The sequence below is a fragment of the Bufo bufo genome, chromosome 5, assembly GCF_905171765.1.
Source record: "Bufo bufo chromosome 5, aBufBuf1.1, whole genome shotgun sequence".
NCBI lineage: Eukaryota > Metazoa > Chordata > Amphibia > Anura > Bufonidae > Bufo > Bufo bufo.
Genome location: NC_053393.1, coordinates 406321599 through 406345014, shown reverse-complemented (window position 1 = coordinate 406345014; position 23416 = coordinate 406321599). Strand labels below are relative to the sequence as shown.

Below are 23416 nucleotides of genomic sequence, written 5' to 3'. Positions count from 1 at the left end.
ATCCAGTGCTGGAAGTTGGTACCGGAACTAATGCCTTGATGGAATTGGTTACTGCAGTCAAGTGAATGGGATGCAGTTACCACCTAGGTGCACTACACGATGGATGGAGCTGTGTAGCTCCGCCGCCAACTTCTGGCACTGGAGCTACCCTGAAACAGCTGATCGGTGGGGGTATGTGGCGTCAGACCCAGACTGATTAGATATTAATGACTTATGCGCCATATGCATAGGCCATCAATAGTAAAATCCTGACAACTAAAAAACTTGCCTGAATGGAACGTTAAAATAAAACAATAAATCTTTATTGTGTAGTAAACGCAATGCTAAAATCCTGACAACCCTTCCAATGGGACCTGTCACTATCATCAGAACAGCTAATGAGCTCAACTGCATAATTTGGGTCACGTTCAGACCTGAACCCGGACTTCTTCACAGACGTTCGGGTTTGGGTTACGTGTTGTGTAGATTTTATAATTTTCCCTTATAACATGGTTATAAGGGAAAATAATAGCATTCTTAATACAGAATAGATAGTACAATAGGGATGGAGGGGTTAAAAAATTAATAAATAATAATTAAACTCACCTTATTCCACTTAATCGCGCAGCCGGCATCTCTTCCGTCTTCTTCTTTGAGGAATAGGACCTTTGATGACGTCACTGCGCTCATCACATGGTCCATCACATGATCTTTTACCATGGTGATGGATCATGTGACGGACCGTGTGATGAGCGCAGTGACGTCATCAAAGGTCCTTTTCCTGTGCACAGCAAAGAAGAAGACAGAAGAGAAGCCGGGCTGCGCGATCAAGTGGATTAAGGTGAGTTATATTATTTTCAATTTTTTTTAACCCCTCCAGCCCTATTGTACTATGCATTCTGTATTAAGAATGCTATTATTTTCCCTTATAACCATGTTATATGGGAAAATAATAATGATCGGGTCCCCATCCCGATCGTCTCCTAGCAACCGTGCGTGAAAATCGCACCGCATCCGCACTTGCTTGCGGATGCTTGCGATTTTCACGCAGCCCCATTCACTTCTATGGGGCCTGCATTGCGTGAAAAACGCAGAATATAGAACATGCTTTGATTTTCACGCAACGCACAAGTGATGCGTGAAAATCACCGCTCGTGTGCACAGCCACATAGAAATGAATGAGTCTGGATTCAGTGCGGGTGCAATACGTTCACCTACCGCATTGCACCCGCGCGGAAAACTCGCTCGTGTGAAAGAGGCCTTAAGGTCCCTTTACACAAGATGATATTACAGCAGATTGTCAGGAAGGAAGCATTCCTTCCTGACAATCTGCAGCTTGCTGGTGGAGGAGACCGCTGCAGTTACCGATCTCCTCCGGAGATGGGGAGGAGCGATCACTAATGCCATCGCTCTTCCTCATAATGACTTGTTGTTTCCTGGCAGCAGAAAACGGGAAACCAGGATTTTACAGTGCAATTGCTACTGCTACTGAATGAGGTTTTACCTGCACATCATATATATCTTAATGATATGCATCAATAAATACTAGTAGAGAACCCCTTATAATTAGATCTAAACACCTACCTGGAGTTGATTCCAGTGCTGGTTTACTAGATGGACTCAAATTTCCGCTGTTGGACTGGTCTAGGGATGACGGGCTGGTCACATAAGTAAGTGCCCTTGCAACTGGTGGATTTGTGATAACTACAATTGTAAAATAAAGCAAAGTTTCAAAAGGACACACTATAACAAAATGACACAATTATCTACACCTTTTATGCATTTCTATTTTAAGTTGCTGGTATAATTTTTTACCTCATTTTACATTAAACTGACGGCATAAAGTTATGTCTATTATGTAAGGAGACCATACACCTCCTCTATTTATTCTTCTATCATCCTAATCAGCATTTTAGTATAATTTAAATTTAAAAAGGGTTGTCTCATGAAGACAACTCCTGTCCATATGACTCAATGGACCCCATTCTATGAACCAGAATGGAGAGAGCGTCCCGTTCTGGCAGATTTAAGACATCCTTGTATGTTATGGTAGGCCATCCATGTGTATGGCTGCCATGCAGAGCCGGCGTTAGGGGGGGGGGGGCAAACTGGGCAATTGCCCAGGGCCCCTATTATCTAAGGGGCCCCCTGCTTCAGTGCTGCTCAGTGGCATACTAAAGGGCGGGGTGGAGGGCGGTCCGCCCCAGGTAACCGCTCTCAGAGGGGTGCCAGAAGCAATGAGCACTTCCATCAGGCCGGCGGCGCTCTGAATGGTGAAGCAGGAAGACTTCTCCCTGCTCCACCATTCAGCCTGCAGGCACGGATCGCGCTGCCGGCGTGTGTGGGTGGAGTCTGCAGTCCGGTAATCTGCACAAGCTCCGTCCACACAGTGCTGCAGAGCGATCTGTGCCTGCAGGGAAGAGAGGTATGGGAGCTTCAGGAATGGGACAAGGTGAGTAGTTACTGTGTTTTAGGGGCACATAGGGCTTTATTACTATGGAGGGGCACAGAGGACTTTATTACTATGGAGGGGGGACAGAGGACTTTATTACTTTGGAGGGGGAACAGAGGAGTTTATTACTATGGAGGGGGCACAGCGACAGAGGGCATTACTACAATGAAAGGGGCACATAGGGCATTATTACTGTGAAGGGGGCACAGTGGGCATTATTACTGTGAAGGGGGCACAGTGGGCATTATTACTGTGAAGGGGGAACAATGTGGATTTCTACTATGGAGGGGGAACAGAGGGCATTACTACTGTGAAGGGGGCACAATGGGCATTATTACTGTGAAGGGGCACAGTAGGCATTATTACTGTGAAGGGGCACAGTGGGCATTATTACTGTGAAGGGGGCACAATCGGGATTTCTACTATGGAGGGGGTACAGAGGGCATTACTAGGACAGTGGGCATTACTACTATTAAGGGGGCACAATGGGCATTACTACTATGAAGGGGGCACAATGGGGATTATTACTATAAAGGGGACACAATGGGGATTATTACTATGAAGGGGACACAATGGGGATTATTACTACGAAGGTGGAAAAATGGGGATTATTACTGTGAAGGTGGCACAAAGAGGGCATTACAGCTGTGAAAGTGGCACAGAGAGGATAACTACTGCGAGAGGGCCCAATGTGGGCATAACTACTGCGAGAGGACACACATCTGTACAAAACTACTGTGAAGGTTGTACAATGAGGGCAATACTACTGTGAGGGGGTACCTGTTTTTTAAAGTAAACACCCTAGGCCTGACACTGATGCTGCTGTTCAGCTGGACGTCCGAGGAAGCAAACGGGTGGAGAGCTGAACAGCTGCATTTTAAAATGCAGTGTACGGTCTCCTCCCTCACATATAAGAGAAAACATCACAATGCTGAAAGGACCTGCGATAATGTCAGATGCAGGAGGGGGGGCGCTCAGCAGAGAAGAGGGGATGAAGGACCTGTGATGACCTCACCATCACCAGGAGGTGGAGCTCAGCAGTGCAGTAAAGTAATGAAGAAGAAGACCAGCCATGCATGTAAAAAAGTATGGATTCAATGTAAGTGCAAGGGAAATGCTGGGAGTTGTAGTCCTCTACTGTTATACAATATCAGAGCACATTACAAGAGGAGGTATGAGGAGAGGACAACTCCCAGCATGTCCAGGTTGTTATGTAATATCAGAGTACATTACAAGAGGAGGTATAAGAAGAGAGGACTACAACTCTCAGCATGTCAAGGCCATTATTATATAATATCAGGGTACATTACAACACCCTGGATATGCTGGGAGTTGTATACCTCCTCTTATAATGTACTCTGATATTACATAATAACTGCTTGGACATGCTGGGAGTTTTAGTCTTCTCTTATATCTCCTCTTGTAATGTACTCTGATATTACATAATAACAAGAGCCACAGGTTGGCCACCCCTGACCTAGAATATGACATATTTTCAGTTGTTTCACACTTGTTTGTTATGTATATAATTCCACATGTGTTAATTCATAGTTTTGATGCCTTCATAGTCATGAAAATAAAGAAATCTCTTTGAATGAGAAGGTGTGTCCAAACTTTTGGTCTGTACTGTAGATATTTAACACATACAAAGTGCAACTTGGAGCTGTAACTTTCTACATATAACTGTGTATGCCACGCAAATACCTGTTGGAATAACAAGCTCATTTGATCGAGAAGATGTAGTTAAAAAATCTTCATTCCATATAGGTGAATCATGGCTGTAAACCTCTTCTTCCAGCATCGACAAGAACCTGGAAAGAAGATAAAACATACATAAATAACGCTGAATATCGTGAGTATATTACTATTACTGTGAAACACATCTTAGTCAAGAATTACTAGGCCATAGACGCTCAGAGAACAGGACTCAGATCATAAAAATCACCAGTTCTTGGTTGCAACATTGCGATCTTCATAGATACAATTTCTGTAGCTGAAAGCCTGAACTGAAAGGGTGCAGCTCAGTTTGGGCCTTAAAGGGAATGTGTCCTCAGACAATTATCTATTGTTTAAATTAAGTTATTATGTTAAACATATTTTAAAGAATTTTTGGTGACGTTATTTCTAATTTTCCATGTCAGGATTTTAAACACATACAATCCTGCAGTTTTCACACTGGCCATTAAGCCTCATATTAGGTGCCACTTCTTGGTCTGTACAGATCACTTTACTGCAGTTATGTGCTTATTACAGGCTTATATGATTACAATGACAGATATCACCTATATAAAGATAACACAGGATTCACCATTCACAATAGGTGATATCACAACTTATCTACTCCCTCCCGAACTCCATGCCTAGAAAACCTTCCCATAAAAGTCGAAGACTGCCCTCATGTCTACTATGGCTATAGCCCCTGGTGGCTGTTAAATGCAGATCTCTAAATGCTGCTCAGGCAAGATACCTGCCCCTATAATCATGTTCAGGAAACAGAAAAAATAAAAAAAAATCTGCAATAAAAAAAAAAAATGATAAAAAAAAGTATGTGTGGTTTTAACTAGCAGAAACAACTGTACTCATTGTGAGCTAAAAATCATTTTTTAAATTAGCCTTTGTTACAAATATGGAGCCCTTTTTTCTGTTCAGGGCTGAGATTCTCTAAACTAAGGATCAGAATTTTCTCTCTGTTCCATCAGACAGGGAGCTGATGGGCTCCTTATCTCTCGTCTCTGCCATTATAAACACTCATTATAGCTCAGTTCTTTCCTGATAAGAATGTGGCTTAAAGTGGTTCTACAGTTTGTTTTAACTGATGATTTATCCTCTAGATAGATCATCAGCATCTGATTGGCGGGGGTCCGACACCCGGGGCCCCCCACCGATCAGCTGTTTGAGAAGGCAGCGGCGCTCCAGCAGCGCCGCGGCCTTCTCACTGTTTACCACTGGCCTTGTGACGTCACGACTAGTATCAACTGGCCTAGGCTCGGCTAAGCTCCATTGAAGTGAACAGAGCTTAGCCGCGCCCAGGATAGTTGATACTAGTCGTGACGTCACTGGGCCTGCGGTAAACAGTGAGAAAGCCGTAGCGCTGCTGGAGTGCCGCTGCCTTCTCAAACAGCTGATCGGCAGGGGTCCCGGGTGTCGGACCCCCGCCAATCAGATGCTGATGATCTATCCAGAGGATAGATCATCAGTTAAAACAAACTGCAGAACCCCTTTAAATAAGTGTTTATGACCTTTTAGTAAATTAGGGACAAGGTTTATTATTCACACAGCTAAAATGGTTAACCCTTTGTGACAGAACAGCTCAATATTTTTTAAAAAAAAGGCCAATTTAAAAAAAATTACAAAAAAATTGCCCCCAAAGGTATGCATAGCCTTTAAGTAAGGGGTTATCCCATGAAAACTTTTTATCATCTATCCATGGCACAGGTGATAAATGTCGTATTGTTGGTAACTGCTGGGATCCTGAGATTGGATGATCCCTGACTCCTCTCTCTGAATGGAGCAGCAGTGCGAATGTCAGTCCATCATTTCATTCTTTTCTATGGGACTGAAACTACATTCAGAAAAAGGGCTCTGGGACTCTTTTTGCAGGAAAAGCTTTAGTTTTCATTGCTATTATTTTAGGGTACATATAGCGTTTTGATAACTTTTTATTAGGAGGAAAGATAACCAAAAAATAGCAATAGTTTTTTTATTTTCTATGGAGTTCATCATACGGCACAAATAACATTTAACTTTTATAATAGATGTGGTGATACCAATTACGTGTCTTATTTTCATTTTTCATAATAGTGCATTTTATAAGGGAAAGGTTTTGTTATTACATTTTTTTGGGGGAGTTTTTTTGAAAATATTTTTCTATAAACTTTTCGGAACTTTCATTTTATTAATTTTTTTGTCTCTTCACAGAACTTATGATTCCAACCTTTTATAATACACTGCAATAGTCCTGTTACTCCTGCTTAACAGACTATTTTATTGTACAAGGCAGACCTGGAAGCCATTGTTAGTTCTCCTTCTGATTCTGGGCTATGTATGGGCTTACAAAGGGGCTGCCCTGCCTCTTTAAAACCACTTAGATGTCCTATGTGGGAGCCGCCACTTATCTATGTGGCTGGGATCGGAGTCACTGACCTACTCTATATGAAATACAATTACAGTTCAGGGTGGGAAGGGGTTTTCATGACTCCCATTCAGAGCTAGCTTAACAATTAAGTCTAAAAGCACAAAAAGATCAGTGCTAAAAAAAAATACTATGATCATAATTATTCGAGGATAAATAAGAATTACGTTAACGGTGTTGGTAAATGTCGCTACATGCCAACAGTAGAACATGACAGCATATACACTGTACATAGCTACATAGATAATAATGTTGAAAAAAGACATAAGTCCATCAAGTTCTACCAAAGGAATGTGTGGGGATGTGAATGATGTGCTCAGACCCCCCCCCCCCCCCCCCCCCCACCCCCCCACCGATCTAAACTTTTCGTATGTCTCTATGAAAAGTTAGTGACCCTTTAAGGCTGGGTATAGACACAGAATTCTGTAAAGGTGACGGTAAGAGTCCATTTACACGTCCGCAAAATGGGTCCGCATCCATTTTGCACTTTTGCGGAACAGGTGCGGACCCATTCCTTTTCAATGGGTCCGGAATGTGCTGTCCGCATTTGCGGATCCGCACTTCCGTTCCGCAAAAAAATAGAACATGTCCTATCCTTGTCCGCAATTGCAGACAAGAAAAGGCATTTTCTAAGAGAGTGCCGGCGATGTGCGGTCTGCAAAATGCGGAACGCACATTGCCGGTGTCCGTGTTTTGCGGATCCGCAATTTGCGGATCTGCAAAACACATACGGACGTGTATGGAATGGGCCCTAATGCATATGATTCTGCCAACAGATTGTTCGCTCCATGACATGGTCCACCTGTGAATTACTGAAATGACACACATTATTGAACTGTATACCGCCATCCGCTGTTCATCTACACACGCAGCTTGCTTGGTAATGTAGAAACGATTCTCATCTTTCTAACCTATTTTGATCTTCATAACATAAAAATCGTCCTATTCCCAGTTTTAATACTTGTGGTTTAGGTGATATTAAACGAGCAGGTTATGTTTAGAGGGTGACTTTATAACCATCTTATATGAGCTGTGTTATTTTAAAGATACAATGAAGAGTTTTCTAGGAGACTACAGCAGTACACTGGCCGGTTAACAGGTTCCTTCCCATTAATGTCCTCGTCCCTTATCTCCTGAACACACTTCATTGACTTCACTGCTGCTTCCTACTTAGATAACAATTGTGCACACTTTATTTAATGAAGTGTTTTTATGTACCGGTCATATGTCTTGGTTAAAATAAAGATCTGTGCGGTGGTAATGAATTGCTCAGGCCAAGTTGTGGCTTCTGAAAGCTTTGCATACTGTAACAAATGGCCGACAGCCTCCCCGATGCTTCCATCCTCAACAGTGTTGAGCGAATCGAAGTCAAACTAATTGACTTCGATCCGAATTTCAAGCCAAATTTCCTCGCGCTTCGTAGTAATCAATCAATTTTCCCTGAAATGGAGGTAAAAACAAAACAAAAAAATACATACTCACCTCAACCATTTGTGCGCGAAGACGCCGTCATGGCCATCTTGATGGAGGATACTGCATGAAATCTCAGGCGCGGTGATGTATGATGTCACCACGGTGGCCAGCTTGATGACGTAATGATGTCAACAGGCAAGATTTCATGCTGTCTTCAATCAAGATGCCCGCCACGGCCTCTACATGATCAAATGGATAAGGTGAGTATATATATATATATATTTTTACTCTGATTAACCCCTGAATGGCCTAAATGGTAGCCTCAGATGCCACAAACAGTAATGAATGCGGCATCTGAGGGGTTCAATGATGGGGGGGGGCAAGATCACCTTTCTCAGTCACTGCGCCCCCTTTCGTCGAAGCAGCCAAATCAAATTTTTCATAACTTCGCTCATCTCTAAGGCTAGGGCTACACGACTCATGCCGCTCAGTCGCAGCATGTCGCATGTCGCAGTGCGACACCATAGACTATCATTATAAACATTGTCGTGCGACATCAATGTCGCGCGACACATGTTGCAGTGTAGTTGTGCCCTATGTGTCGCGCGACACATGTCGTTGTGTAGCCCAAGCCTAATCCTCAACAAACAGCATCAGGATAGGCAAGTCCATGCATGGACTCGTATACTAACGCAAGCTCACCAATGAGGAAAGCTCCTAACGTTCTCATGTACTAAAATTTATTTTATTAATTGACTTTCAGAGGAGGAGTTTTTTTGTCTTCATTTCAGCAAATTGCTATAACTGAAATGTATGTATAGTCAAATCTCCATAGGAGTTTCAGATGTATAGGTGTGCAAAATAAAGGGCCTTGAACCAATGCCAGTTCGTCAGTGTTTTGATCAGTGATTTCTATCAGGCCTCATACGCACGACCGCATCCATTTGGCACTAATGCCTGCATTGTTTGCAAATAGACAAGAATAGGAATGGACATACCGTACGGATGCGGACAGGACACGGTGTGCTGTCCGCCTCCTTTGCGGCACAACTGAAATGAAAGGGGTCTGCATCCGATCCGCAGATCAGATGCCGACTGACAATACAGTGGTGTGCATGAGGCCTAATTGTGAGCCAAAACCAGGTGCTGGTCAATAACACACAACCTTATTGCTGTGTAGCCTCCAGTCCCTGTTTTGGCTCATAATCACTGATGAAAATCACTGAACAAACATGGACATGTGAATCAGGCTTCATGGTAACCAGATTCATAATGCATGCCAAGTATGCTAATCAAGGATGGAGGAAGCAAGAGTTAGGGCTCTTTCACACGAGGGGATGCCGTGCGGGTAATCCGCTGCGTGAAAGACAGCCAAGCTGGACAGCAGAGACACGGAGCAGTAACATGACTGATAATGCTCCGTGCCTCTGTGACCTTTTTACTACAAAATCACAGTGAGATAAAGTTGTCACCGTGATTTTGTAGTAAAAAGATCACAGAGAGGCACGAGCATTATCAATCATGTTACTGCTCCGTGTCTCTGCTGTCCGGGACGGGGCTTGGCTCTCTTTCACGCAGCGGATGACACGCATGGCATCCGCTCGTGTGAAAGAGCCCTTACAGTATTTGCTCAGCCTGTGACATTTGGCGACTAGTCGGCATACAGCAGTACTATTTTGGTAATGTATGGTGATATTAGGCGATGTTCACATCTCGTGTTTGCTGTACGTAAGGTGGATATGTTTAGACACAAACGTATGCAATTTGGCGGTTATCTATCCTTTTTTTAACATAAATGTTAGACAGATGTGCATACATTTCAATAAGTTTGTGTCCGTTTTATACGTTTTTGTGAAACTTAAACTTTTTTAAAATAAAGATTTAAAGCATTATCTGAAAAAAACACATACATTTAACTGATGGAAATGTATTGTCTTAGGCTCCATTTACACGTCCGAAAGTGTTCTCCGCACCCGTTTCACAATTGTGCGGAAAGGGTGCGGACCTATTCATTCTCTATGGGGGCCGGAAGAGATGCGGAAAGCACACTATGTGCTCTCCGCATCCGCATTTACGGAGCGCTCCCCCGATCTTCTGGTCCGCAGCTCCGCAAGAAAATAGAGCGTGTCCTAGAATAGGCATTTCTATGAGGGTGCCGGCCGGGTGTATTGCGGTATTGCGAAGCCGCAATATGTGGATCCGCAATACACTATGGACGTGTGAATGGACCCTTAGGCTGGGTTCACATCACGTTTTATGCCTCCATTTGATGTATACGTTAAAAAAAAAGTATACGTTTTTTGTTTTTTTTTTACAGTGAAAACTCTATGGTGAACGGATGCCACTGTATGGCATTAGTCTGAGGCATCCGTTTAATGTATACCTTTTTTTGTATATGTTAAAAGGATGGGAAAAACGTAACGTGAACCTGCCCTTACATTTCCATCCGTCTCCCATTCGCTGCAATGTAAAAAAAAAGGTATACGTTTGTATTTATTATTTTTTTGCAGCACAGAAAAGCGTGGTATGCAACGTTATTCAGTCCTGCAAAAAAATGTACAGAAACGTGGCCAATGACAAGTATGCCCTTCTGAATAATGTTTGCCCAATCACAGTCTATGGGTACGGTGAGCCATACATTTCTAAACGTATCCGCTTAACGTACAACAGAAACAGAGCCTGCTATGAATATGACAGGGAGATACTGGTTTTACTGGTCACTTATGGCTGCAGAAGGTATACAGCAGAGATCAGCAACCTCCGGCTCTCCAGCTGTTCTGAAACTACAACTTCCAGAAGGCTCCTTTCACTTCTAGGGGCGTTACAAGGATAGCTGAGTAAGTGTGCATGTTGGGGGTTGTAGTTTCACAGCAGCTGGAGATCCCTGGTACACAGGTCAGGGAACTCAACCTTGCAGGGGTCCCGCCTGGATCTGCGTATGATATGAGCAGGTCACTCCGCACACTACAGGCCGCCTGATATACTGCTGCCCGTCAAATGCCAGTTGCTCTCAGGGATTCACCACTCATTCAAAATGGCGACTCACCAACTGCCACGGACTCCTCTGAGCCCCGCCCCTAACTCCTCCCACTTGCACAGACAACACAGCTGATCACGGGGGAATCTGCCATAGCAGAAGGATGTGTCCTGATAAAACAGCCCAACAGCCTGATAGTTACATGGAATCAGCTGAAGTAGAGTTGTAAGTATGTCATACTTTGGAAAATGGGTCAATATTAGAGTTCTCTTCTCCTGTGGAAGTTTATCTTTCTCCTGCCTGGCCTGCTCCAACAGCTGCCGTCTCATAACCGTGAAGACTGAACGCAGCAACGTACGTCCGAACACCTGCGTGGTCTCATATCGGTGCAGGCTGTCGCAGAACTGCGGGACATTGCAGAAACAGAGCCACCTACAACATCAAGCACATTCCTATTAGTACATAACAGCTCATTATACACCTCCGTATGATGCACAGTTCATGTTCTGGATTAATGGATGGTCGTTCACTTGTAGATTGTCGCGGGCAGGGCCCTTCTCCTTCTCGTCTCGTTCATGCTTAGTACAACTGTCTGTATTATGTACAGTATACCCCTTATCATATGTGCAGAGCTATGGAATGAATGGCGCTTTAATAATAAATTATTATTAATAATAATAATAAAGTTAGAGAGACTTGCCCGAAATAAAATGCTAATACAAAATATGCCACTACCGCTTAAGAGGGCATTCACACGGCTGTATCCTTTTTGAGGCCAACAAATTGCGGATCTGCAAAACACGAATACAGGCTGAGTGCGTTCCACATGTTGCGGATAAGCGCTTCCTGCCTCTTCTAGAAATGCCTATTCTTGTCCGCAAAATGGACAAGAATAGGACATGTTCTATCTGGACACTGCGTGCTGTCCGCATCTTGTGCGGTCCCATTGAAGTGAATCGGAGAACAGATGTGGACTGAAACTATGTGTCATGGTCTATGGTGTACGCCGTGACACTTTTACCAAGCTTGTTGTTGCCGGTGGCAACATGTTGCTGTTTTGGCATGTTGTGGCAGTGTCACGGGTTTTGCTGTAGGCGCCGTGACTTGCTGGCCACGCATGATGTTGTCTGCGGCAACCTGTTGCCTTTTTGCTTGTGTGTGCAATTCCCCTTTAAGTAGTGTCTCCCTGCTGTGTGGTGTGTGTGGGGTTAATTCACTGGCTGGAGCAAAGAGGTAAGTTGGCTGTGGTCTCTGGTCTCTTTATATACTTTGGCCTTGAGACTGAGATCAGTTTGGTTTGTCTGCCTTGCATGAGAGATGTCTGCTCTGTGCATGGATGAGTTCTGAGGGTTATCCAAGTTTGACATCAAGGTTATTAGCAGTGTCATCTGCGATGTCTTACTGAGTGTTTCCTCCTTGTCTTCTTTCCCCTCCTGGTGTGTCATTTATGGTGTGGGTTAAGTAGCAGGTTTGTTGTACGTCTTGTTTGTGGTTGCGTGTCTGGGATGTTGTTGGTGTTTGTCCCTGCATGTGTGCAAGACGTCTCCCTTGTGATTGTGTTACCTCCGAAAGGGGGTCCCATTGGTTTCCCGGAGGGGTGAACCTAAAGATATATGCAGCCTTGCCTGAAGCCACCGTGCATCGGTGTCCGCATGGGGGTCCAGGTTGTTTTGGTGTTTTTCCATCTTTGCTGCGGCAGGTAAGTGTTTGATGTCCTGTTGTTACACCGTGTTCTTACCTGCATTGTCTTCATCCCTGTCAGCTACCGGGCCGCTGGAGACTCCTTTCATCCGTGGTGATGGATGAACAGGAGGTCTCTGCCCTGTCACGATGTTGAGGGTGATGCAGGGATTTCTAGGTTCGTGGGTATGAGCCCCCTTACCATTGAAGGCGGCTCATACAGCCAGGAGACTAGGGCTATTTTAGGAAAGCCTTAGGAAGTGACCAGCTCCCTTTTCCCTGCCTATGGTCTAGTTGCTGGTGACATTGTACGGTGGAGGGTTTTCCCCACTCCCCATCGTTACACTATGGTGGTGTGTATGCCCCCTAAAGAGTATCTGTCATCCCAATATTGGACTATTGTATACAGTAATACATGAGTAGTCCTGCAGATAAGGAGTCCAGATCACTATATTTTATTTTCCTACTGCTCCCCGGTCCCTCGTTGTCAGCATTAAAGGCTGCACTGAAATACAAAGTCAGGACTGCTGTGCATTGCTAACATAACGGAGAGGACTCGTGTGCATGCACAGCAGTCCTGATAATGTATTTCAATGCACCTCTGAGTGCTGACAGCAAAGGAACGGGGGGCAGTATTAAAATCAAAAATAGCGATCTGGGTTCCATATCTGCAGTATTACTCATGTATTTCCATAGATAATGGTCCAAAATCTGAGTGACAGAATCCCTAAGGGTCCATTCACAAAATGGCCGGACCGCCAAATACTTGCGGATGTGTGAATGGACCCTAACCCTGAGGAGTCTGCTTAAAGGGGCTTTATCATCTCAGACATTGGTGGCATATCTGTAGGATCCCTAGAACTCCCATGGTGCCACATTTTTTTTTTTTTTACTATAGATCAGGGATGGCCAATCTGAGGCTCTCCAGATGTTGCAAAACTACAACTCCCATCATGCCCAGACAGTCTACAGCAGGGCATGGTGGGAGTTGTAGTTTTACAACAGCTGGAGAGCCGCAGGTTGGCCATGCCTGCTATAGATGCTCTCCTACGGATTTTCCCAGCCCATTGCAGAAATATATCCAGAACCATACTCCAGCAATGCCAAAAAAATCTGCAAATGAGTGAAATACTCAGTCAGATGTATCTCCTCCTTCCTACCTCCTTTGCTGGCTAGACAAATTTTTCCATCACATTATACACTGCTCATTTCCATGGTTACGACCACCCCGCAATCCAGCAGCAGTGGCCGTGCTTGCACACTATAGAAAAAAGTGCACAAACGGCCGGTGCTTTGTCCTACAGTGTACAAGCAAAGCCACAACTGATGGCTTGCAGGGTGGTCATAACCATGGAAACGACCACCTGTATAATAGGTATAGTGTATAATATGATGGAAAAATAAGTCCAGCCAGCAAAGGAAGCAATATGGATAATTACAGTACATTAGTAAGTGCCTTGTATTAAAGGGGTTGTCCGGGTTCAGAGCTGGACCCGGACATACCTCCATTTTCACCCAGGCAGCCCCCCTGACTTGAGCATCGGAGCAGTTCATGCTCCGATGCTCTCCTTTTTCTTGCGCGATTTAGCATTTTCAGGAGTTCCGGTGACTAACCGGGCTGTCCATGGGGCTGCCAGGAAGCCTGGTGACGTCACCTGCACTGATGGGCGGGCTCTAGCACTACCCTAGCCAGTAAAACGGCTAGGGCAGCGCTAAAGCACGCCCATATGAGCCGGTGACATCACCGAACACACTGCCGGGCGGAAGCCTCCGCCCGGCAGTGTGGGTTATTGTAAACAACAGAGCCCTTGCCCTGCGCGATCTAGCGCAGGGCAAGGGAGAGCATCGGAGCATGAGATGCTTCAATGCTAACATCAGGGGGGCTGTCTGGGTGAAAATATGGGTATGTCTAGGTTCAACTCTGAACCCGGACAACCCCTTTAACTTTCTCTACATCACAAATCCCATTTGCTGAAGTGAGACAACCCCTTTAATAAATAATAACATTTCCAGGGTACACTCACTAATGAAAATTCAAAACGCAACCCCCAAGTTATTAAACTGTGATCAGCTGTTTCAGAGGACACATTCCTATTTCTGTACATGCACTTCAGTGAACACCCAGTAAAATTAACCATATTTATAATTACCTGATAAAATATATACCTTGTATAATTGACTTTGTAGGCAGCAATGTCTTCAGCAGGGGATTTCTGCCTTTGTTGGGAAGGAGTTTCTAGATGCCAGTAGTTGATATGATTTAGAAACATTTTTGCCAACTCTATAATAGTTTGTCGTTCTTTTGCAGGTAGATGGCTAAATTTATACTGTACAAAATTGTTTACACCCTTAAAGGAAACAAAATGAAAATAAATGAGATGTTCAGAAGCAGCAGCTTTACTGTATGAGTATAGAGAATTTTCTGGGTGCATGTATTAATAGCCATCTTAAAGGGATTCTGTCACCTTGTTTTAGCCTATAGAGATGCGGACATGCACGGCTAGATCGCCGCTAACATGTCCGCAATATACCTGTCCCATAAAGCGGTGTCCTTTTATTGTATTTAAAAAAATTATTTTAGAGATATGTAAATGAGCCTGGTAAGGTGCCCAAGGGGCTGTACTAACCTTCTTGGTGCCCAGCTACGCCCCCCTGTGAAGGAGCTCAGCACCGCCTGCGTCCTCCGAATCTCCTCCTTTCTTCAGTTAGATTGCCGTAATCTCGCGATGCGCGAGCTCGTGCATGCGCAGTTCCTTCCCTGAGGCTGATGCAAGCTTGCGAGATTACGGCAATCTTACTGTGAAGAAAGGAGGAGATTCGGAGGACGCAGGCGGTGCTGGGCTCCTTCACAGGGGGGCGTGGCTGGGCACCAAGAAGGTTAGTACAGCCCCTTGGGCACCTTACCAGGCTCATTTACATATCTCTAAAATCATTTTTTAAACACAATAAAAGGACACAGCCCTATAGGACAGGTATATTGCGGCGATCTAGCCTCGCATGTCCGCATCTCTATAGGCTGAAACGAGGTGACAGAATCCCTTTAAAGTTACAACATATAAACACTTAATAAAGGTGCTTTCACATGCAGGTTTTTGCTGGCATTTGTCTGCACTTGGGTTTTTAGTGGCCTAATTTTTTGCTCCTGTTTTTTTTGCAGCAATTTTTACTGCAAAAACGACAGCTCCAGATGTTGGCTGAAGGTCTATGGGAAATATGAAATGCAGGAAACACAAGCGCTTTTGCTACTGGCATTTTTGTTAGGGCCCATTCACACAATGGTAAGCCATCCGTGCCCTTATTGAAGACCGCAAACGGCAGGTCCGCAAAATACGGGCACCGGCCATGTGAATTCTGTATCAAGGATGAATGTGTGCGCAGTCCGCAAGATGCGGAGCAGAGACATGGATTGGAAGCACTCAGAAGCTCTTCTGTGGGCTTTTGTGTCCATCCCTCCACACTCCAAAAGATAGGAATTGTGGACCCATTCAAGTCAACGGGTCTGTGCCGCAATATGGGATTTTGTCTTTCTGGTTTTTTTTTTAAAACACAGCATGCTGGAGCTCTTGGCTTTCTTTCATGGGTTTTCACATCACCTTCTCTATAAGGAAAAAACACCCTGAAGCACAACTGCTTATATTTAATAATGTGTCTAAAAATGGTGCAAATTGGAGGAATTTTAGCACAATTTGGCACAACTAGGGTTTCTACACTTTTTTTTTTTTTTTTTAGGTGGGATTAGTGGGGAGTGGAGGAGCTTTGTGGGAAAGAGGCATGGCTTAAGATGCTCCATTTCATCTCGCATTAAGCCAACCAATAGTTGATAGTCAGAGAAAAGTGTCATCCAGCCCGAGTCCCTGTGACAGATCTGGTGCAGGTCTAGACAGAATGTCTAAGCTTATGCCATCTACATGATAAGTAAATCTGGGCCACTATGTGCAAGAAATCTGCAGGTGGCAAAAGACGTGGCGTTGTTTTTCTGGGGAAAAAAGTCCAGAGTGAAATGTATGTGTGAAGGACCTTAAGTGGATGTCTCTACTGTTAAATACTATTTTCTTATTGTGTAAAATTGTTATTACATTTATAGGACAACATGATATACTATAATGGTTTGAGCTTGATTTTTCCGGTACTGTTCACATGGCAAGGAGTCAAAAGGCATGTCTGCTCAGGAAAACTAATTAAATTGTTAGTCTTTCTAGACACTGTTTCAAACACTCTTCTATCATCTTCATTACTTAAAGGGGTTGGCCGCTATACAAGTACTTTCCACTATATAGTGGGAGGTTGGGTAAAAAAGAGTTTCCTAATATACTTTATTTAAAAAATCCAAGTGGTAATGTTTTTATAATGAGCTCAGCCCCGCTCTGCGTGCAGTCAGTTCGTCCGTGGCTTTATTCTAACATGGCTTTTCCTAATAAGAGCAGCACATGCCCAGTCTGCCCCTGCCACTGGCGCGCTCCCTGCTCGGACTCTGTCTCTACAACCGGCTTATTCCTGTCAGAGTTCGGAGCGGGAAGAAAAGTAAGAGCGCGCCAGACTGGGCATGTGCTGCTCTTATTAGGAAAAGCAGTGCATGTGCAGTTAGAATAAAGCCATGGACGAGCTTTCTCTAAAGCTCCTCCATGTCGCGTGCAGTCATGGACGAACTGGCTGCACGCAGAGCGGGCCTGAGGGGGTGGGGTTCATTATAAAAACATTACCATTCAGATTTTTTTTAAATAAAGTATATTAGGAAACTTTTTTTTTACCCTACCTCCCACTATATAGTGGAAAGTACATGTATAGTGGCCAACCCCTTTAAAGGGGTTATCCCATGACTACAGTAAAATCATATCATATCGTACATGACAATCTCTTTCTAACAAAGCTAGAACCAGCCCTGTACCTCACATGGATCCAGAGATCTCCACAGTCATTGCTCTGCTAGATTTATATCAAGCTGACAGCTCAAGGGGAGTGTCTTTTCTGCTGTAGTTAAGGGGGCGTGTCTCAGCTCTCTCCCTATCACAGCTCAGGAGGCAGTTGAAGGATGAAACTGAGCATGTGCGGCCATCTCAGTGTGACAGACAAAGAAATAAGAAAGAAAACAAACAGCAGGTGGCGCTATATAGATAGATAGATTTTATTGAATAGCTCAGTGGCTATGCAAAATTTTTAATTACATGTAATTACTAAAGTATTCAGATCCAGGTGCTGGTTTGTAAACTGCAGAATATTTATCATGAGACACTCATTGCTAATCAGACTTGCGGAGTAAGAATCCCAGTGACAAATTCTCCAAACTGAAGCACAGCTAGACAGATTTGTCATTCAGCATCCGGGGATAGCTGAGAAATAAATAAATAATGATAATGCTTGTGAAGTGCTGTGGAATAGGTTGGCATTATATAAGTGAGATAAATAAATTATATAGACCTGTAGTAGGGACTACTAAATAATAAGTCTGCCTAAATAAATCATTCTCCTTACTCCCTACTCCCTTACTGCCATAGCTAGGCAGGTTTACCTTTCAGGGTCCTTGAAAAGCTGGGTTACATCCATGTGGAGCTGTAATAAACTGCAGAACGCTAAGGGCTCATTCAGACGGCCGAATGCTGTCCGCAAAAATGCGGATCCGTTTTTTGCGGACAGTTCAGCATGTCTGCAAAAAACTGATTATATTCAGTTTTTTTGCTGCCCTATAGACTTCAATAGGGCCATGTCCTGATTGTCTCTGACAAGTATAGGACATGTTTCCTTTGTTTTGCTGAGCCGTGCAATGGAAGAAAAGGTCCCATAGAAGTGAATGGGACAGCATCTAATCCGCAAAAAAAAAACGGATCCGCATTTTTGCGGACAGCATACGGCCATCTGAATGAGCCCTAAATCTACCAAGATAAATCCCCCTCCTCACTCCTAAATAGTGCCATAGCTAGGCTTATTTGCCTTTCAGTGTCCTAGGAAAGCTGGGTTAGAACCAGGTGAAACTGTAATAGAGTGCAGAATACTAAATCTTTCAAGATAAATCCCCCTCTTCACTCCTAAATAGAGCTATAGCTAGCACATTTGGGAAAGCTGGAATACTTGCACTATGTAAGGGTAACATTGTATGGACGGTGTGTACAGCTCCATGAGATTTGTAATCCAGGTCTCCAAATCTGATGAATGTCAGTTTCCTAGACAGAGAAATCCCTCCTGGCTATATAGGCAAACGTGACATTCTTCGGAAAGTTGGTTAGTGGCCTGGTACTGTCTGGTATCCCTGCACACATAAAGGAGGAGGTTTTATAAGAAGCTGCTGAAAATTTTCAGCTCCCACCTCTTTTACACTTATTAAAGTGAATACAGCGTTAAGTTCCACCCCCTTCCCAAACTTCCTGTCTGCCTGTGAGCTCATGCTAGTGTACACGCTAGTCGTTCTCCAGCAGAAGATGAAACGGCAGGGTGGAAGGGATAGTTTCCCTTTAACCTCCTCCATAATACAAACCTTTGACTACTGCTTTCTGAAATGCGCTGCCCCAATCAGATTAAGGGCTCATTCAGATGTCCGTATGAATGAATCCGCATCCGTTCCACAATTTTGCGAAACTGATGCAGACCCATTCATTTCAACGGGGCCGCAAAAGATGCCGACAGCACACCGCGTGCTGTCCGCATCCGTGGTTTCATTCCGCAGCTCCGAGGAAAAGCTAGAACATGTCCTATTGTCTGCAATCGCAAAAAATACGGATGACCTTCGTGTGCATTCCGTATTTTGCGGAACGGAACATCTGGCCCCTAATAAAACAGTACTATCCTTGTCCGTTAGGGTGCATTCACACGACCGTATAAATGGATCCGCATCTGTTCCGCAAATTTGCGGAACGGGTGCGGACCCATTCATTTCAATGGGTGTGCTGTCCGCATCTGTTTCGTTCCCCCGCAAAAAATATAGAGCATGTCCTATTCTTATCCGCAACCGCGGACGAGCTTAGGCATTCTCTATATAGGGCTGGCCATGTGCGGTATCCGTGTTTTGCAGATCCGCAATTTGCGGACTGCAAAACACTTACGCTCGTGTATGCACCCTCAAGCGGACAATTTTAGGACATCTTTAAACGGAATGCATACGGAGTACATAAAGTTTTTTTTGCGGACCCATTGAAATAATTGGGTCCGTATACGGAACGCAAATGGGGGGGGAAAAAAAAACGTTTCTGTGCAAGAGGCCTAAGCATGCAGAGTGATGACTGAATCAGAGAACGTTTGAGGAAATTATTTTATTCCATGAGATTTCTTGTGCTACATCTGCTGTATGTCATTGGACTGCAGTAAACAAGCGTACTGCCTACAGAAAATTCCGATTTCCTGGCTTTTTCCCTGTGACAAGCTGAAAGAAGGCTGTATGCCCTGACCATGGAGCCGCGATGATTTCCCGATGACAGACTCTTGATTCAGCGATTTTAGGTCTGAAATTGTGCAGTCACAAAAATTGGAATCTTAAATGAACTAAACCGGCCACGCATCGCAACGGAATGAGAAAATAAACTGAAGAGGCTAATACTAAAACGTGGTGGTGGAGTATAAACTATGGACAGAAAACATTGGAAATGCATCTCACTGTGGCAGGTGCCATTGTCATTCACTTCCCCTGTCAGTGTACTGTTATGGCTGACCGCTGTATATACTGGATATATTACACATACAGTACATATGCGTGTTGTGGATCATGCCGATTAGAAGTGGCCATGATATAGAATACCTAAATTACTATACGTTAAAAATGCATTCTTTTTCAGCTAATCCCTTAAAGGGGTTTTCCCTGTAATATCGCTAGACTATACCATTAATGTCAGATAGGTACAGGTCCCACCTCTGGGACCAACTCCTACCTAGAGAACGGTGACCCCGAAGTAAAGAGCATTCCATGCACCCACCATTCATTTCTATGGGAGTTTCGAAAAGAGCCAAGCAGTCCCATAGAGGTGAATGGAGCAGTGGCCGTGATTGCGCGGTGTGCTCTCCTTCATTTTCCAGCCACCATTCTGGAGACAGGTGTAGGTCCCAGAGATGGGACCCGGACCTATCTGACATTGGTGGTAAATCCTAAGGAACTATAATGGAACAGTTTTCCTGATAAGGGATATGGTCACACGGAAAAGGGAAGGGAGGGGGGGGGGGGAAGAGGTTTGGGGGATAAGGGGGTTCTTTTTGTATTTTTATTGTCTGAATAATAACTTGTGATCACTTGGAAAATACTTTTTATTTCGTACAACTTGGCTTCTGTATAAGCAATATATGTATGGTCTATTTATAGTACTTTACCTATCTGTATAAAATGTCAATAAAAATGATCCGATTTAAAAAAAAATATATCCTATGGACGTCCATATTGTACAAAGGCCAGCTGCGCATGTGCAGTCACCCTCCGTTCATTGCTATGAGAAGGCACTCAGCTATTTTCGGAAGTCCTATAGCAGTGAATGGAAAGAGCACCATGCATGACCAACCCTCCATTCCCCGCTAAGGGACTGACAGAAATAGCTAGCACTCTTTTTGAATCTCCCATAGTGGTGAATGGAGAGCATACTGCGCTTGTGTGGTGTGCTTGCCTTCACTTCGGGGGGCCTGTTCTGTAGAGCTGATCCCTAATTGGGACCCGCACCTATACAAGGGATATGCCATAAATGTCTGAGATGGGAATTCCCCTTTAACCCTTTCTACCCCGGGCCAGTTTTCACCTTCCTGCCCAGGCCATTTTTTGCAAATCTGACAGGTGTTACTTTATGTGGTAATAGCTTTAAAACGCTTTTACTTATCCAGGCCATTCTCGTCTCGTTTTCTCGTCACATATTGTACTTCATGACACTGGTAAAATTGATAAGGAGAAAAGAGACCGGCACTCGTTTGTTTTAGATAATCTTGCTGTGATTTACTGTCAAAGGCAGATTATATGCCGAAACGCGTCACTGGAATGTGACAATAAATCACAGCAAGATTATCTAAACAAGCGAGTGCCGGTCTCTTTTCTCCTTATCTACAAGGGACGCCGGCCCTGAGACATGTGCACCGTTACTCTACTTCAAACCGCAGTGCCGATTGATATATTGTATTAGTGGTAAATATGAGTCAAAAATTTTTATTTATAAAAAAAAAAATACAAAATGTTCAAAAAATTTGGAAATATTAGCAAATTTCCATTTCTCTACTTTTAGAATAGATAGTAATAACTCCAAAAATTGTTACTACTTAACATTTCCCATAGGTCTACTTTATGTTTGGATCATTTTGTGAATGCCATTTCATTTTTTGGGGACGTTAGAAGGCTTAGAGGTTTAGAAGCAAACCTTGAAATTTTTCAGAAAATGTACACGTTTTAAAGACCCGTTCAGGTCTGAAGTCACTTTGTGAGGCCTACATAATAGAAACCACCCAAAAAAGAACCCATTTTAGAAACTACACCCCTCAATGTATTCAAAACTGATTTTACAAACTTTGTTTACTCTTTAGGTGTTCCACAAGAATTAATGGAATATGGAGATAAAATTTCTGAATTTCATTTTAAGCCATTTTTTTTGTGCTAACAAAGCAAGGGTTAACAGCCAAACAAAACTCAAAATTTATGGACCTGATTCTGTCGTTTACAGAAACACCCCATATGTGGTCGTAAACTGCTGCACGCGGCATTGCGCAGAAGGAAAGGAATGCCATACGGTTTTTGGAAGGCAGATTTTGCTGGACTGGTTTTTTGACACCATGTCCCATTTGAAGCCCCCCTGATGCACCCCTAGAGTAGAAACTCCAAAAAAAAGTGACCCCATTTTGGAAACTACGGGATAAGATGGCAGTTTTGTTGGTACTATTTTAGGGTACATATTATTTTTGGTTGCTCTATATTACACTTTTTGTGAGGCAAGGTAACACAAAATAGCTGTTTTGGCACCGTTTTTATTTTTTGTTATTTACAGTGTTCATCTGACAGGCTAGATCATGTGGTATTTTTATAGAGCAGGTTTTTCCAGAGCAACAATACCAAATATGACTACATTTTTGGGTTTTGTTTCAGTTTTACATAATAAAGCATTTTTGAAAAAAATTATTTTTTAGTGTCTCCATATTCTGAAAGCCGTATTTTTTATTTTTATTTTGGGTGACTGAGGGGCTCCATTTTTTTTTTCGGTATTACTATTTTAGGGTGCATATGACTTTTTGATCGCTTGGTATTACACTTTTTGTGATGTAAGAGACAAAAAATTTAATTTTTTAAAATTCTTTTTATTCTTTACAGTGTTCACCTGATGGGTCAGGTCATGTGATATTTTTATACAGCAGGTTCTTACGGATGTGGCGATACCTAATATGTATATATTTTTTATTTATTTAAGTTTTACACAATAACAGCATTTTTTAAACAAATAAAATCATGTTTTAGTGTCTCCATATTCTGAGCCATTTTTTATTTATTTTTTGGGCGATTGTTTTCGGTAGGGTCTCATTTTTTGCAGGATGAGATGACTGTTTGGCACTATTTTGGGGTGCATATAACTTTTTAATCGCTTGCTATTACACTTTTTGTAATGTAAGGTGACAAAAAAGGCTTTTTTGACAGTTTTTATTTTCTTTTTTACGGTGTTTACCTGAGGGGTTAGGTCATGTGGTATTTTTTTTAGAGCAAGTTGTTACGGACGAGGCGATACCTAATATGTCTACTTTTTCATTTTTGAAACAAAAAAAAATCATATTTTAGTGTCTCCATAGTCTGAGAGCCATTGTCTTAAGTAGGGTATCATTTTTTGCGGGATGAGGTGACTGTTAGATTGGTACT

General features: G+C 43.3%; 1 protein-coding gene and 1 long non-coding RNA gene across 3 annotated transcripts in view; one reads left to right on the top strand and one right to left on the bottom strand.

The window, feature by feature from the left end:
• KAT2B (lysine acetyltransferase 2B) overlaps positions 1–23416 on the bottom strand; it is a 131743-nt gene that overhangs the window by 42416 nt on the left and 65911 nt on the right. For both annotated transcript variants that reach the window (XM_040433003.1, XM_040433004.1), the window contains exons 5-8: positions 14800–14981; positions 11194–11385; positions 4136–4242; positions 1564–1683 (exon numbers count right to left, since the gene is read on the bottom strand). In XM_040433003.1, coding sequence (XP_040288937.1) covers positions 1564–1683; positions 4136–4242; positions 11194–11385; positions 14800–14981 — 601 coding nt within the window. The remainder of the gene's footprint in view (positions 1–1563; positions 1684–4135; positions 4243–11193; positions 11386–14799; positions 14982–23416) is intronic.
• Positions 3034–17286, top strand: LOC121001787. Its single transcript, XR_005779141.1, has 4 exons — positions 3034–3047; positions 3599–3603; positions 8821–8828; positions 17170–17286. It is a non-coding gene; the product is annotated as an uncharacterized LOC121001787 (long non-coding RNA).